Genomic DNA, 18,182 nt, shown 5'->3' with positions numbered 1-18,182 from the left:
ACCAAATACAAATCAACAAAAAATTCACAAATATTTAATTAATATTTATATTGTTTCAATCAACATAATAAGTAAAATAGGACACTTATAAATCATTGTCACAATAATATTCATTAATGACATAAACTCATAACAATTATTTATTTCTTTGATATTTTGTGACATGAATGTGAAACATCATCATCTTTATATTTTGTTGTTTTATAAAATTAAAGTATCTTTTATTTTTTTCACCTAAAAATAGTAATGATTTATTTTACCAAAATATCTAATTCTTTCTCATGTATTGAATTACTAATCATATTAAAAATCATATCCACATTGAAATTGACTTTTCTAATATTTTTCCTTAATTATCTTTTAAACATAGATTAAAATGTTGAAATAATATTTTATTTTTATAAAATATATAATGGGAGGAAAGTAAATAATAATTTGATAGTGCATGAATATAATATACATAGAATGAATTTAAGACATAATAAAAATGCATACGTCTTTGTAATTTTTTTTTTTTTCTAAATGGATTTTTTATACTTTAAAATATACGATTTTCATTGATATAAAAAAAAATTAAAAAAATATTATTTTATTTAATTAGTTTAACATTATGTGTCTTCACTTTTTTTAAACATTTCATGAATTACATCAAGATGTCATTTACTATTGTCTGAATCTAGAGAATTTAGCAGAGAAAAATACTTTTCATTGATAATTGCAGCTTGTGGGTTATGACTCACCTTTTCAGTTTTCTTGTAATAATGAGAAAGTTACTTACCGTTGACAATTAATTGAAATTATTGGGAGGTTACTTACCGTTCACAATTAATTGTTTTTATTATTATTGTCTCCTAGAACCATTATATATAGTAGTTTCCTTCCAGCAATGTAACACACAACAAATAGCAACATACACTTGCTTTCTCTCTCTTTTCATATACTCTCTATTTCTTCTCTTGGGTGTAAGTGTTTAAACCCATATAGAGAGCATTTGTTTTGGGGCTATTTATCTATTAGCCTTAGAGTAATTCATTGTACTCCCTATGCCATTATAGTGGAAGTTTTGACTCTCTTGTCTATGGTTTTTTACCTCTATTTTAAAGGGGTTTTCCACCTAAAAAATTCTGGTATCTCTCATTTGTCCTGTTACTTTAAGTTCTCATAATCATAATCTTTGGTTGAAAGTATCATGCTTCCACACACGATATGATATCCCTACACAACTTCCTTTTTTTTTCAAAATTAATAGTTAAAAATTGTAATAAAAATTATATCTTATTAAAAGTAAAATCAATATTAAAATAATTATTCTAAGTAAGTTGGTAGTAAGAACAGTTTTACCTGCTCCACGGTAGACGTCAAATGTTCTCGCAATCAGATGTGGTGATTAATACTCTTTCTTCCTCCAACTCACTAAAGTGCCTTTTAAGAACAAACTCGTGACGAAAAGCCGACCTTCAAAACGAACAATCCCTCAAATGCAACAATTGACTCTAATGATATTATCTCTCGAACTTGAAATCAGAACCATAAAAATATATATATATATATATATATATATATATATATATATATATATAATTAAAGACAACGAAAAGTCCTTCAGCGTGTGTTTGCTTCCCACGGAAGATTTCCGCAAGCAAAAATATTAAAAAAAAATACAAAAATCAATTAAAAAAAAGTGATGAAAAAAAATCGATTTTCCTTCTTCATATAATTGCGAACATTTGCAAAGAAAATAAAAGGTTATATAATAAAATATATGTATATATGTATTCGTTACAGTGTATCACATCATTATTACTGGAACACATAAATGAATACATATTTCATTATATACATACGATTATAAATATTATATTAAATATATATTATATTTTTATATTATTAATTTATTAATATTAATATTTATATTATAATAAAATAAATAAAATTCATTATGTAATATAATATATAATAATAATTATTATTATTATTATTATTAAAATAATCAAAAATATTAAAAACATATAAAACCATAATTAAAATAAATTTATTAAATAACAACTATAATAAATAATTAATTATAAATAATAAATAAAATTAAATAATAATAATAATAAAATTTAAATTGTTAATTAATTATAAAAAATGTATTTTTATTTAGTTAAAATTAATTTATAAATAAATAAATTATTATTATTATATTTATATATTATTTTATAATTTTTTAAATTTATTATATCTACCAAATCATTCACAAATTTTTATAATTTTTTTTACTTCCACTTTATTTATCTTAATCTAAACCACCTTCATTTTCCTTATATATATTTTTTAAAATTTACTATATTAAATTTATTTCCTAATCCAAAGAAAGTATCAATGCCAACAAAGCTCCACCACTGTTCTAAAGTATATTTATAACTAAAGCAATTAATTTCCTACTTCGATATTTTTGGAAGTAAAATATATTATAAGTAAAAAAATTATACTTGCTTATGAATTTTACATAGCCAAATGCATACCGATTGCTTTTAAGTACTTATAGTATAACATAAAAAAAGGTAATGAAAGAGAGAGCGAGAGTAATTTGGTCTTATGAGTGGTTCTAATTATATCAAGTATAGATAAAGTTAAACAAATTAATTATTGAATTTCATTTCATAAATTTTATCATCTTTTTAAAGTTAATTTTTGTTTATATTTTCTCTAAGATTTTGGACTCATTGTTCGAGTTTTCCAAGATTTGAGTTTGTCCTAGTGTTAGCACAAAAGAAAAGATAAGTTATTAATCCGATCTTATTTAGAGTAAGTTTCTCTTTGTTTCTTTTCTTGATATGATTTTTTGTTGAGTTGTTTTCATGCTTAGGGTATATTCTCATGGATAAAGATGAATATCTGATGGTCTAGAGTCGTGGTGATATATTTAATTTGATGATCAGAGTGTTTTTGTGAGCAAATTTGAGCTTCTTGTGTTAAAATGAGAATAATTGGGTTTTGGCTTAGAGTAGTTGAATTTTCTTGGTAGGGAAACTACCTTAGAAGACCTACTTGATGATTTTGATATAAAGTTTATTTCGTTTGTGAAGGTTTCAATAGAATAGTGTTATGTTGCATGATTACGCTTGAACTTATTTGGTTGCATGTGAGTTTAAAGTCCTTTGGTTGGATGCTAGTCTAACTTCTTTGGCGCATGTAAGTACATAGTTCATTTGATGCACATTGATTCTCTATTTTTTAATTGGCATGTTGAGTCAAACGTTTCTTTAGTTGTGTGAAGTTTGATGATTTTCAACTGTATGTCGGGTTGTGCATTTCTCAATTACACATTAAGTTTGATGTTCTTAAACTACATGATGAGTCAAAAGTTTTTGCACTGTATGTTGAATTATAATTCTTTCTTATTTGTTTAATCAGAGTCTTCATTCTACTTAAAAAGTCTTGAAGTTAATTTCTTTGTTGTAACATCCCTATATTTTTCCATATCTAATAAACAAAATCTACATATCAAAATAAATATATAAACACAATACAAATATGTTTACAACACTTTTATATAGTATTTTAAAATATATCCCTTTTCATATGACTTTAAATATTTACATAAAATTAAAACAAATATTTAAAAAAAATAAACATTTTTATTATCCAGCTTCTCTATGAGGAGTTCTATCACTTGTAACATCATCCACTCCCATGTAAATACACAATCATCACAAATTAAAGAAAACAACCACAAAATAAAGCAAAAGGTAAGCTAGCCATTTTTAAAACTTTTAATATAATTATAACTTTAAATATCCGCATAAAGCCATCAATTTTCATGCATTTCCACGTAACTATCAAGTGTTTATCCACATTCAAAGTTCATATTTCTCATGTCAAACTTCTACTGACTCACAGCACATAGACATTTGACTCTACTTTCGGAAGACTCGTGCATTAACTTAGACTCAGAGATATGCACCTCTCATACTATCTCACTGTGAAATCCACACAGCTATGCGCATAAAAAATCTCAATATCATCTATCTCCTAGTATGACAGGGTTAACTCATATAACAGGTCAAGTTAGTTATCTTTCAAACAACTTACCCATTCATATGAACCTCATTCGACTGTCACCACCTGAATAACTTCATCTATATGATTTCATTATCTCAGGAGAGTCAGGATATCTCCTTCTAGACGAATCCCTAGTTATGCACATCCTAAAAAAATCTTACCACGATATTTTCTTTCCTGAAAATACTATGTTTTGATTAAGATTCATATTCCACATCTCACAATATCCAAAATCACACAATTAAATCATACCAAAACTTATAATTTCAAACCATACAAAAATTCATCCATTAATCACATAAATATCTAATCAAAGGATTTTTCAATTAATTATACATAATTTATTTTTTTTTTACATAATTTATAAGTAAAACTACAGAATAGAAATAAACTAACCTTTTTAAACCAAAGATAAAAAAATTCAGTTCTAGGTGTTTTTTTTACATAGAGTCTAACTTAAGCGAAAATCATCTTGCTTGAGCGAGAAAGAGTATCGCTAAAGTGAAAAGTCTCTTGCTTGAGCGATATTGAACCCAAGAACACCCAAAATTTCATCTCAGGTCTTGCCTGGACGAGATTTCTTCTCACTTAAGTGAAAACGGACTCGAGAGCACCTCATCTTTTCATTTTGTTCTCGTTTGAGCAAGAATTATCTCGTATGAGCGGATAATTCTCGCCTGAGCGAGATATGTAGTAAAATATGCAAAAACCTATTCTGAACTAATAAAATTTCATTCAACTTATAATTTTATAAATCTACACATTCAATTGACAGTTCGCCCTCATATATGCACTCTAAATCAATAATCATCTAAAACCAAACAATCAATTCTCTTCAAACATCACATTTTATGTAATTCAACAAATTATTCAAACTCAATTCAACTAATTTATATTACCATTCTAACACTTTCAATTCTCAATCACAAACACTTTCAATAATATATTCACTTTAAAATCAATATATAATATTTAAATTAACCATTTCAGTCAATATATTAATTTACTCTTAAAAAAAATCCTGCAAGCAAAATTGGAATTGGTGACCACGTCACCTTCACATCCAGATCTTTTAACTTAGGGCTATTGAAAAGAATAAGACTAGCTTCCCTTACTTGAACTTGAGCAAATGCTCACTAAGAGCTTCAAACCTACTAAAAACTCAAGGGTAGCTTAACCTGCACCACAGAGTCTATAAAAAATCTAATTGTATCACTAGGACGTTGAGCTAACAGATACTACTTCTGAAGAAAAAATCATCACGTGCAAGCTTAAATTAAAGGCAAACCTAACCAGATCAAAACTAACTCAAGAAAAATGAGCCAAAAATGAACTTTCTTTATCTAAGTTTTTGATCGGGCAATCTTGTAGAGTTCATTGTCAGGAGTCCAATGAAGAACTTTGATTGTCAAACTGATAAGCAAGAAGGTCAAAATCTTAGAAAGAATGCAGAGGAAAGGAAAAATGACTTTTAAGAGAGATGATGGTTCTTTTAAAATGAAACCTGAATAACTGAATTTCAATTTATATAGTCTTCTCACTTTAATAATAAAATATTCAGGTGTCATTTTAAATTGTACCACTTCTACTCTAAGACTAATTTTCTCGATCCTTGCAATTGTATTTAGGGAGGAATAATCTTATGAAACTAGAGAGGGGATTCGATTCAAAGTTCAAGAGATAAATATTTTATTTTCTAGAAGGATCTATGTGCTAGTGCAAAAGGTTCGTCTAAGTTGCCAAGTGAGACTATCCATTGAGACACTCTAGTGAAGGTTTCATTTGATACCATTGCTCAACAAAAGCAAACACACCCAAACGAATGTTTGTCTAAGTTGTTAAGTTAAAGTATTGCCTAAGTTGCTAAGTTAGAGTATTGTCTAAGTCACTCTAGTGAGTACTTCGTCTTATACCTTCACTTGTGAAAGTAGTTGTGTTTAAGTGGAAGAATAATCTAGGTCACTCTAATGAGTGCTTATTTGATATCATCGCTCAATGAAAGCAGATACGTTAAGCGAAATATCATTTGAGTCACTCCAGTGAATTTATCATCTGATACCCTTATCTATCAGAACTATTTTTGTTTAAGTTAAAGTATTGTCTGATGTTATAATATAGCAAAATCACATGTAGAACACGAGAGAATAAAATATGAACTAATATTTCAAAAATGATATAACATAATTAAATACATAAATAATGTTAACAATTATTTATCATAAATCAAACCAAACATAACATTGAATAAAGATAACTTCTTCAAGAATATCAATATTAAGGGTGGATATAAAAACTAACACATCTAAATACCTCTCGAAAAATCCAACAATATATTTAGCTTCTTACAACCTTGAATGACAAAGTAATTTTTACCAATGAACATCTCATTTTAGTTCGTACATCACATCTCAACCATATTGGTAACTAGTGACTATGCAAAACATCACATTATTATCACATATTCATATACACAACGTATCATTACATTATAAGAAAATCATTAAATAAAAACTAATTTTAGAGACTAAAAATAATTAATCACTATATTGACTAAATTAGATACGATTTTAGAGATTAATTTTTTTTTGGTATCTAAAGTAGTTTTTATTATTAATAAAATTTATAAATTATTTTCTAAATTGATATCTAATTAGCTACCCAATTAACTAATTTGATACTAATTTATAAACTAGTTTATTAATTTAAAAACTAATTTATATATCAATATTGTTCTAGTCTATAAAATAATATATAATTTAGTAAATATAACAACTAATTATTTTTGTTTTTATAATTGATTTTTATTTAATGATTTTTTTAGTAGTGTTAATCGAATTTCATGCTTCATAACCTATCATCATTAAAACATATCATATATGACATCAATAATAAAATAACATCTTTAAATAACAATCAATAATAAAATAACATCTTTAAATATCTTCATATGTTATGTAAATATGCAAATATAATTTATCAAATTAAAAAATATCAATTTCATAATATAAATGTAGTTTGAGTGATACAATTCTCACTTAAGTAAAATTTAACCAAAAAAGAAGAATTAGTTTCTATAAGAATCTCTTGCTTGAACAAGAATCTTTAGTCTGAGCAATAATCCCTAGCTTTAGTGAAAATGCATCATAGAAAAGTTTGTTCTCTTTTATTCTTTCTCGAAGTTTCGCTTAAACGATAGTTATCTCTTAAAAAAAACACTAAAAAAATATTGTCTTTTTTATTTATTTTTCTTGAGTAGTAAAATGCCAAAAATAAAATTAGGTAACAACTAAAAAATCAACAAAAACATATTCTAACAATTCAAACAATATGAGGAAGTTGAAAACCTTATTTAACTTTACAATATTAATTTAAAACTCATATATCACTATATTAATTCAAAATTACTACTTCAAATCAAAAGACAACATAACTTTCTCATAATCTAAATTAATCAAATTGTATATAATTCAAGTCACTTACCACTAATTAATATATATATATATATATATATATATTATTTATTTATTTATTTTTTAAATCAAAAATCAAAAGTTTTCATATCCTTGCATTATTTCATACAACTAACAAATTTGTACATTTGGGACCAATGCTATTTTTTCTCATATACATCACTCATCAATCCAAAATTCAACTCAACTTTAAAAGTTAGGGGAGTCATAACTTCCTCTCAAAATATCTGATTAATCAAATGTATAATTACAAATCTTGTTTAACATAAATTTCAAAAATTAATTTATTTAACTTTAATTTTACATACGGCAACAAAAACCTCCTGCATGCAACTAAAATAAAATAAAAATGAAGAAAACTTAATATTTAAGAAAGAAGATAACAGATTACTCTAATTAAAATTTTAATAATGAATAAGAACTGATTCACACTCTATCATCATATTATTGGCACTCTCTGATACAATCATTCAGTGGAAAAACGAACTGAAAATTTAAAGATTTGATTTGTGATTAGGCCTTGCAGCCTGGGATAGGAAAGTGTGGAATGAGTTCATTAATATAGTCTGCTTGTTTAGGTTGTTTCCATAAGTGTTATACGAAATATTACGGGTTAACTCGTTGATAATTTTGGGTTAACTCGTTCATCTGTATAAATAAATAAAAAATTAAATCATAATTCACTAATCTATTATTACAGTGTTATCTTTATTTTATTTTAAAAATTAAATTTAATATAAAAAATAAATATTTTATTTTAATCATCTAAAGGAATTAATATTAAAAATGAAAGTGAATTTAGTTTTAAGTAAAGTCTTATATTTAAAATTTATTAATAAAAAAAATAATATAAAATACTTTGTATCAAAACTTTTATAAGATACTCTAATATATTTAGATACATATATATAGAAAAAATAGATGTAAAATAAAACTTTAATTATTTTTAATCAAATATTCTAACAGAATTTATATTTTTATCTTAATTAGATTAATTGAAACAGGAATAAATTTTTAATTTTTCAACAACCAAAATATGTTTTTATATAATAAAATTTTATTTTTTTATGCAGATTGTTCCCCAAGCCCACAAGCTACCTTTTTATGTGAGACGTGTCAGTGAAAGGAGGCTGCACTCTTTGCACAGGACGAACCAACCCAACCCATATTTTACAAGTCAAATGCGGAATGGGCCTATACAAGGTGGAGTAGCCCGCATTACCATCCTTATTTGTGGTTATCAAAGAGAAAATGTATTTAGTTATAAAATATTATTTTACTCTATCAAATAATATTTACTTACTTTGAAATCAAATATAAAAAAATAATAATTTATTTTTATATGAATTAAAAAATCAGTTAATAAAATATAGATTTAATAAAAAATCAAAATATTATGAATGTTGTCCTTTTTATTTTATTAATCTTAAAAGGTAGTACTTTTTTTTACCATTTTAAATTATTAATAAACACACGCATTTAAATTTTAGCATAAAACAAAATAAGATGTCACTATTTTCAACTTTACCGTATTTCCTCTCATTTTTCATAGTATGTTTAGTATGAACAATCGTGATTTCATGAGAAAATTCATGGTAAGACAAATTCATAATGTCTATATACACACAAATGTAGAATATTTATATAATAGGAGACTTAGATAATACTTTTATTTATATAATGGGAGACTTTGATAATTTTTGAAAAAAATAGAATAATTATATTAACATTTTTTATGAGCTTTAGTTGAAAAAATTTACATCGATTAAAAAAATTATATGTTATAATTAAATGTAAATTCTACTGATTCTATAAAATTGAATTAAATTTAAGTTTATTTTTTAATAATTTATAAAATTATATTTTTTTATAGTGTAACACTTTTTAAATCTTGAAAAGTTAATATAATGTGTAGAAGTGTTGATATAATATCTTTTAAGATAATTAAAGAAATTAAGGGGAATAGAAAATGAGATAATAAGAGAAAATTGATTGATTTTAATGTGAGTGGAGTATATAGTCAAAGAATTATTGGGCGGTGATTGAAATGCATTCCCAAAAGAATGAGATTGACGGAAGTGGAAAGTAATAGTCGAAGAAAATAAGATGTATAATCTAATGATAAAATTAAAGGAATTTAGAAAATTGAATTCGTTTTATTTATTTTTGTTTCTAAAGGGATGAAAGTTTATACTGAAACCCCTTGCTAGGGACGGTAAAGGAACCCTTCTTTGTTTGGGTCATCAATTTCACTGGACCATGCTCCATACATAATCAGAATAATTATATTAATAATTAAATAAAAAATTAAGGAATCAATTAAGATAGATATTTTAATTATAAAAAATAAAAAATGATTCAAGATAATTTTAAAAAGTAAAACCAAACACAGCCCTTTAAATAAAACAGCAGAAACAAAGTAAATAACGCCACTTCATTGCACTCCCCAGCATATTCGAGACCAAATACGAATCCAAACACAGCATAACCAGCACCAATCACAAAAAAGAAAAATATTGCGTAATTTTATTTTAAATTCACCAAATATACTAACAACATTCTTTTATTATTATTACTTAAAATCGATTGGAAACAATCAATTTTGGCGAGATTCTCTCTACATTTAATAATTATCTATTCAATAAAATTGAAATAAAAATTAGTGAAGAAGAATGTTATTATTAGGGTTTATCAATTTTTATAGTGTGACGGCAGTATATTGTGGTTGTGGATATAATTTCTTTTACTAATTACTTACCTATAAAATTTAAGGTGATTATTTGAATATAGAAATCTTTATGGAAGCAAATAGTGAGAGTAATAAAGTAAAATACAAGCTCTTAAAAAAAGTGATTATTATTATTATTTGTGAGTGACATTAGAGAGAGAAGGAGTATTAGAGGAGGGAGAGGGCGCATTTCAGCAGGAACAACTGAGATTGCAGAAACTCAGCATCGTGTTGGAGAGAGAGTGAGAGAGAGAGAGAGAGAGAGAGAGAGAGAGAGAAAGAGAAAGAGAGAGACGGAAATGCATTTTGTGAACACTGGAGCTTCTCTTCAATCTCAATCTCAATCTCAATAATAACAACTATATTTAACAGTAATAATCCCTTTGGAACCAAAACGACGCGTCACTTGAGTTTGATGTGTATGCGTGTTTCGTCGTTTCTACTCGGTGCTGTTGTTGTTATTGTTGTTGATTAGCCTCACTCGTTCGTTCGTTCTTTCGTTCGCGACCACACATAACCGTTGGATTTCGTTGATGGCTTCGACCACCACCTCCTCCCTCTGCACGTGGCTCGTCGCGGCTTGCATGTCAGTCACGTGCGACGCCGACCGCACCAGAACCCCTCAAGCAATGTTCCGCTCCTCCAAGAAGTCCCGCACTTCCCAATTCTCTCTTTCTGGATCCGCTCATTCTGGTATTTCCTTCTATTCAAATCTCGTCTTTAGATTTTCTCGCGATTTCTCAGATTCTCGATTCTCACCTCAATCTTTAACGTTGAATCTGGCTCTGCTTTCGTGAACTCAACCCTGTCTTGTTAATTTATTTATTTTTATTGTTTGGTGGAGTTTGTGTTTTCATTTTGGATCTTTGTTTTTGTTTTTTAATTAAGTGGGGCTGTTGGCTTATTTGATTCCGGTTGAATTTTCGAAGGGTGTCTGGTACCTGCTATGTTGCTTGAGGGAAATTATTTGGTTAGGTTAGCACTGGATACTCGCGCGTCACTTCACTAATTTGCCTCCAGTGTTTATCGTACGGGCACGGGTGAAAACCATTCCCAAATTTTCTTTACTTATTGATTAATTAATCAATCTTGTAATTATGGTTTTTTGTTGTCATTGCAATATCATGGAGATTGTTCATCGTGTCTTTGTGTGTGTGTACGGAGCATTACTTTAAATATGAAAAGGCAGTTATGGTTTTTCTTCTTTTTTTCTTTTTTCCTGAAATACCAGTTGCGGTGAAGTGTTCATGTGCCAAAAGTTGAAAGTATCGCCCCATGTATGGGCACCTCTTTGGCGTAGTTTTTCTTTGGGCACTTTCCATACATATATGAGTGAAAAAATTGTGACGTGTTTAATTAATGCCTTTATAATATTAGTTGTGGTATGTTAAAACACGAGGGGACAATGAACGAGTCTTTGTTCCTATGGTATGGATGGAAAATAGATGTGGGAGAAACTGCATGGCAAATGGTTTGGCACCTTGTTCTTTTGTATTTTAAACTTTCTCGAGTTTGGACATGTTTATGTCTATGCTGATTCATATAGGGATGGGCTGGTTCAGCCATCTCTTTTATTATTATTATTATAATTATTAATATTTAAAAATTCTAAACACCGGATGGAAATTTAGGCCTGCTTCTATATCATGATGTTTAATAACATTTTTGTAATACAGTTCACTTAAAACTTGAAGAGGTTTTAGTCTTTGCTGGTGGTTGTATTTCCTGCCTAACATTCATATGCACCTTTAGGATTAAGGTTTCTTTACAATTAGAAGATACAATTTTTCAAGTGGTAGGCATCTACTTTCTTGAATGGTAGGCATGTGCTGGTGATTTTGAACTTTGAAGTTGTGGTGATGTAGATAGAAGGAATCCAAATTTTGAGCATTATTTTATGTCCCATGATTCATATGTCATCTTATAATTGTTGAGTGGTGACCTATGCAATTGGAATTGTGAATTTCAAGGTAAAACAATGGCTGTAGCTTTACAACCTACCCAAGAGGTCACGACAATAAAAAAACCTCCTACGAAGCAAAGGCGAGTAGTTGTGACAGGATTGGGAGTGGTTACACCACTTGGGCATGATCCAGATACCTTCTACAATAATTTGCTCAATGGTGTTAGTGGCATAAGCGAGATTGAAACATTTGATTGTGCAGAATATCCAACTGTAGGTTACATTTTACTCAAATTGTATTTTCTGTTGGTTGCTGCTGTAGATTTTGTTCTCAAATATTATCTGTTTGCAGAGGATTGCTGGTGAAATCAAGTCTTTCTCAACTGATGGCTGGGTAGCACCAAAGCTTTCAAAGAGAATGGATAAATTTATGCTCTATATGCTGACAGCTGGCAAAAAAGCCTTGGTTGATGCTGGAATTACTGAAGATTTAATGGATGAGTTAAATAAAGAAAAGTGTGGAGTTCTGATTGGCTCGGCAATGGGTGGCATGAAGGTTGAGATTCAATACCTGATAATAATTTACTTTTGTGACATTCACTAGTATGATTTTTATGTAGAAGCATCATAACATCTTTAACATATTGTGACCCCTGCTGGTGTTGTGTATTAAACAGGTTTTCAATGATGCCATTGAAGCTTTACGAATCTCGTATAAGAAGATGAATCCTTTTTGTGTACCTTTTGCAACAACAAATATGGGTTCTGCCATGCTTGCTATGGATCTGGTCTGTTTAAAAGATCTTTGGACACAGTGTCTTGACTTTTTTTGTCACCAGCTTGTTCTTTTTTATGTCCACATTGTCTGAAGCTTTCAAGGAATGATTTATTTTATGGATTGCAGGGATGGATGGGCCCTAATTATTCTATTTCTACTGCTTGTGCTACAAGTAACTTCTGTATATTGAATGCAGCAAACCATATCATTAGGGGTGAAGCTGTAAGTATTTTGCTATTTTAGATTTCCCATATTTTCCCTTACTGTTTCTTTGTTGGACAAAAAAATTGGTTTAATGATGTTCTCATTATGTCAAAAGGTGTTAACAAATTTAGTAAATATGAAATTTGTCTGCAGGATGTGATGCTTTGTGGTGGCTCAGATGCTGCGATTATACCAATTGGTATTATTTTGTCACTCTTTCTTTCATGGCTTGTGTGGAATTATCTTGCCATGAACACTATTAATCCAGCAATCATTGGTGCAGGTTTGGGAGGCTTTGTGGCCTGCAGAGCACTCTCACAAAGGAATACCGATCCTACCAAAGCTTCACGCCCTTGGGACATTGTAATATTATAACTTTACTAAAACTGTTGTAAATTGCAATGATTCATGAGTTCATCAACCGAACCTTGGATTTTTCAAAATAAAATAAAATGATTAGATTGTGTTCGGCAGCTAAGAAGCACTGACACTTGGCTGAGCTGTTTCAAAGCTTTGTTAGAAACAGCATGGACACTCTAAATTCTTTTAGTTGCACTTTTTTCTTTTATTGTTAAACTTTTATAACAATACAATTGAAATATCATAATAATTTGATAGAGTTTAACATTGTATTATTGTCTATAATGACTTGTTTATTTGAAAACATGAATCATCTTTCGCAAGTTAAGATTTCTAATTTTTGCTATATTATAGCTGTATTATGCCTGATTTTTATTAATGGTCATATTTGTGCTTTCTAGTTCAGCACATGATTTATTTAAGGGAATCACCATTTCGAATATGCTAAAATGATGAGATCAGACAGCCTTTCTACATAATGAGGATTCATTACCCTCTATATTTTTTACCAGCCTACTTTTTTCCAATTATGATATGTAGAGACTGGGTGAATAGCCTTTGCTTTTTTAATAAATTGCAGTGCTTGCAGTTTTGGTTTAAGTGCTTAAGCTTTCCTTCTTGATGTGCGCTTTTGTTACTAACCATCCACTTGTGGTTATGATATTACAGAACCGCGATGGATTTGTCATGGGAGAAGGGGCTGGAGTTTTGCTCTTAGAAGAACTGGAGCATGCTAAGGTACTACTAATTGGATATAATAATTTGAGTACAAAAAATCTATTCCTTATATTAGGATTTACCTTTATACTTCTGTTCCTTTCAACAGTATAAGAACTCTTGATGCATCAGTTCTATCTTTTGTTAGGACTGTTCTTCAAACTTGTCATTACCACTTCCTACAACTAATTCTCTCCCAATCTTTATTTGACGTGTATATTATCACAAAATTAAATGCATACATCACCTTTGGCAATACATATACGTAACTTTTTGTGTATAATTTTTTATTTTACATTGCAGAAAAGAGGTGCAAACATATATGCTGAATTCCTTGGTGGAAGTTTCACCTGTGATGCATATCATGTGACTGAGCCACGTCCTGATGGTAAAATGTTAAATGCTAAAAGCTCTTTGTATTCATATAATATTGGGACAAAACTTTGAAGTAAGACATGCTCACACATGTGTTTTCAAAAAGAGTTCACACAATTTAGATTTTTGTTGATGTTTTCCTCTTGGTTGAAATATTCTTGCTTAACTGTTGTGAGTTATTTTATGATTTAGGCTAGCTTTTATTGATTCATGCTATGTTTCAGCACTTTCACTCGTATGAATGCTAAACTGCTAATTCTGAAGCATTTCAGTTGAATTATTTAAACACTCAAATAGATGCCTAAGCTGCTAATTCTGAAGCATTTCAGTTTGAATGTTTAAAATTAGTGCTTTAAAATTCTCAGTGTGATTGAAACGGTCAATAATCTGTCTTCCTATCATCCCCAAACATTGGAATGTAATTACTCTCTTTTATCATGACAATACCAGAATAGTGAAAGATGAAATATATCCTGCTTCATTTTCTTTATGGTTCTGGAGTTAGATTTAACTTTTTAGGTTCATGTTGATATAGCTTTTTAATATTATGAATTTTTCTTCGAAAAAATGATCCACTTGTGTCCCTGCAGATCATTCGAGAGTTACGATTGCACTTAACGTTTTATTTGTTCCATCTTAAACAGGGGCTGGTGTTATACTTTGCATTGAAAAGGCATTAGCTCAGTCTGGAATATCAAAAGAGGATGTGAATTACATAAATGCACATGCCACATCCACACCAGCTGGAGATCTTAAAGAGTATCAAGCTCTAATACATTGTTTTGGTCAAAACCCTGAGGTAAATTTCGCTTTGGTTTGATAACCCATTTGGTACACTTACACTTTTAATCTGTTTTAGTCCATATAATTTTGTACTATAGGGACGAAAATGAATTGGGTAGAGACTACAACATGTAAAAATGTAAGGTTTGAGCAAGTATACGGACCAAAATAGTTATTGAACATTTCTCTTTACATGATATTATTGCTATTGTTCTCATTCTAGCCAATTAAAAGGTAATTATGGTTTCCTTTTTTCAAAATTGTCTTTATTAATGCTGTTATTTATCATAATACAGTTAAAAGTGAATTCTACAAAATCCATGATTGGTCATCTACTAGGGGCAGCTGGTGGTGTGGAAGCTGTAGCCACAGTACAGGTTAAAACTCGTAATCACTTGTGTAGTAGCTAAATTTTCAACACTAAATATATTTCAAAGCTTTATTTTTGCTCAATGCAGGCAATTAAGAGAGGGTGGGTTCATCCCAATATCAACCTAGAAAACCCAGATAAAGGAGTGGTAAGTGTTACCTATTGCAACAACCCTTTTACTTAAAATTGTGTTGCCACGTTATTTATAACACAATTATCTAATTTGGTCAAATGAAAAACAAAGGATGCTAGAGTGCTTGTTGGCTCAAAGAAAGAGAGACTGGATATCAAGGCAGCCTTATCAAATTCATTTGGTTTTGGGGGTCACAATTCTTCGATCATATTTGCACCCTTCAAGTGAAACAGATTTCATAGGGAACTACTTTCTTATTATTAGGTAAGGTTTATATCTCAGTTATAAAAGGATCTGTCTGTCTCTCTCTCTCTCTCTCTGCTGCAGAGTTAAGTTTGTTTTTTGTGTGGTTGCAGTTACTGAGTACCCAGACAGTTATTGCATACTAACTCCTGCGTTTGGTTGGGTGAGAATATATGCGGTGTGGATTACTTGGTTGGAGGGGAAATCGTTGAGAAAAAATGTTTGTTGTTGGGATGGGTTTGTGTGCCTAAAGAATATGAGAGTTGATAGATTATCCGGTGCTCCTGGTCTGGTCTGGTGGAAGAGAGTGAGTGAGTCGCGGTTAGAGTAGGAGTTGACCCACTTTTGATGTAACCGTTTAACAACCTTTTTTATGGGATACACTCTTCTTTTGTTTCATTCCCATGTACAAACAAATACACCATCATGCCATTCCTCCGTTTTCTCATTTATTTGTTACTTAATCTTTATAATTTTTCAAAATATCAATTACAATTCAAATCAAATCAAAATATTCAAGATACTATTATTTATATTTTGTACAAATTCAAAACATTAATACCATACAAATACGTTGGTTGTAGAGATTAATTATTGACAAGATTGGTGGGTAATCCGTGCAGTAACATTGGAACTGCAGTCGATGAATTAAAAGTTATATATATATAATATTCGTTTTTAACCAGTTTATATAGCTGTGTTGCTTATTTTTATTATGAACTTGTATTGTTATGAATAATTTTATTTACTATGAAATTACATTGTTTACACTTTATTTGTTATTTTGCAATTTCTTCATCCATTTATATGATCCTTTTCATAAATTTCTTTTTTCTGTAAACCTCCTTTAGTAACCGAATGAGTTTTTTCTTTCTAAAATACCTAAATTAATTATTATATTTTTACTAAAAAAATAATAAATACTAAGTTATTAACATAAAGTTTATCTTTTATTTAAAATTATAAATACTTTAGGTGTATCAAAGTCCACTCCCACCTACTTTATAGTAAGATGATGCAAACAAACTGTTAACAAAGATTTAAACAAGTAAAAAATATCCTATGAGCAACTAATCATATTTTATTTTTTTTAATGACGAACTTAAGTGATGAGATTCTTTTAAACAAAATTTTATCGCTTAAACGAAGAATTTTAGTTTTAGAAATCTTAATTTAGTCTTTACTTTACTTAAAAAAGAGAAGAACTTTACTTGAAAATATTATTCAACTAACTTGTTATAAGGAATATATTTAACACCTGATATAAACTCAATCGTTCTTAAGATGAATTTTCACTTATTCCTTAAGTAAGTAAACTTCTATCCATATATGCACTAATACTTCAAAATTTATTAGTTAATACTATCTTCTCATCATCTAAGTAACTTGGTATAATTTTACATACTATAAATTAACACTCAAATTATCTACTAATCTTATATGCATATACCATACAATTATTGTTTTGTACATTTCAAACAAATATCAACTTTACTCTAAAAAATCCTTTAGAATTTGGGGAGAAGAAAACCAAATCACTTAAGAAACCTCTTATATTACTTTAACGAATTTTACCTTAAATATCAACAATTTAATAAACTTAAATCAAATAAACCTAACATGCATTAACAATACCTAAAAGGAGGAAATCATAATTTTAATTGAAGAGATAAAGTATAACTTACCTCAAAGAAAATCCTACATAGAACTTGTACATTGTTCTTAACTAGTTTGAATTTCTCAAGGCTTCCCAAAGAATGGAAGAGAAGGTTGAATTTAAGACAATTGAGAAGTTGGAATAATAATAATAATAATAATTTGATCATTAATAAATGATACCTACTTTAGATTCATTATATTTATTCTTGAGTGGTATTTTGGTAGATGGGTCTTAATTACTAATCTCATTATCTTATTATTTAATTGATGGCGTAACTACTCCATTAGTGATTTTAATGTTACCTGGTCATGAAATAGTACCTAATAGTGTAATTGTTGTGTTGAGATGCTCAATTGTTACCGTGGGAGATTGAAGACAGAACATGGTTGAAGGGTATAGATTAAAGGGAAG

General features: G+C 28.8%; 1 protein-coding gene across 1 annotated transcript; it reads left to right on the top strand.

Annotated features, from left to right (window-relative positions):
* Window positions 1-10,095: 10,095 nt before the first annotated feature.
* Window positions 10,096-16,559, top strand: FAB1 (fatty acid biosynthesis 1). The gene is made up of 14 exons (XM_068607626.2): window positions 10,096-10,938; window positions 12,216-12,421; window positions 12,501-12,704; window positions 12,826-12,936; window positions 13,053-13,148; window positions 13,284-13,329; window positions 13,414-13,493; window positions 14,160-14,228; window positions 14,511-14,595; window positions 15,227-15,381; window positions 15,662-15,742; window positions 15,824-15,883; window positions 15,980-16,132; window positions 16,225-16,559. The coding sequence occupies exons 1-13, from the start codon at window positions 10,779-10,781 to the stop codon at window positions 16,094-16,096; spliced, it is 1,470 nt and encodes a 489-aa protein (XP_068463727.1). The 5' UTR covers window positions 10,096-10,778; the 3' UTR covers window positions 16,097-16,132; window positions 16,225-16,559.
* The last annotated feature ends 1,623 nt before the right edge of the window (window positions 16,560-18,182 follow it).

Source organism: Phaseolus vulgaris, chromosome 3 (assembly GCF_051622355.1).
Source record: "Phaseolus vulgaris cultivar YP4 chromosome 3, ASM5162235v1, whole genome shotgun sequence".
Lineage (NCBI taxonomy): Eukaryota > Viridiplantae > Streptophyta > Magnoliopsida > Fabales > Fabaceae > Phaseolus > Phaseolus vulgaris.
The sequence above is the reverse complement of the archived record's forward strand: the minus strand, read 5'-3'. Positions and strand labels throughout refer to the sequence as shown.

Coding starts and splice junctions, on each gene's coding strand:
- FAB1 (XM_068607626.2), top strand. CDS start 10,779: ATGGCTTCGACCACCACCTCCTCCCTCTGCACGTGGCTCGTCGCGGCT. Junction 13,494..14,159: donor CTTCACGCCCTTGGGACATT/GTAATATTATAA, acceptor ATGATATTACAG/AACCGCGATGGATTTGTCAT. Junction 15,743..15,823: donor AAGCTGTAGCCACAGTACAG/GTTAAAACTCGT, acceptor TGCTCAATGCAG/GCAATTAAGAGAGGGTGGGT.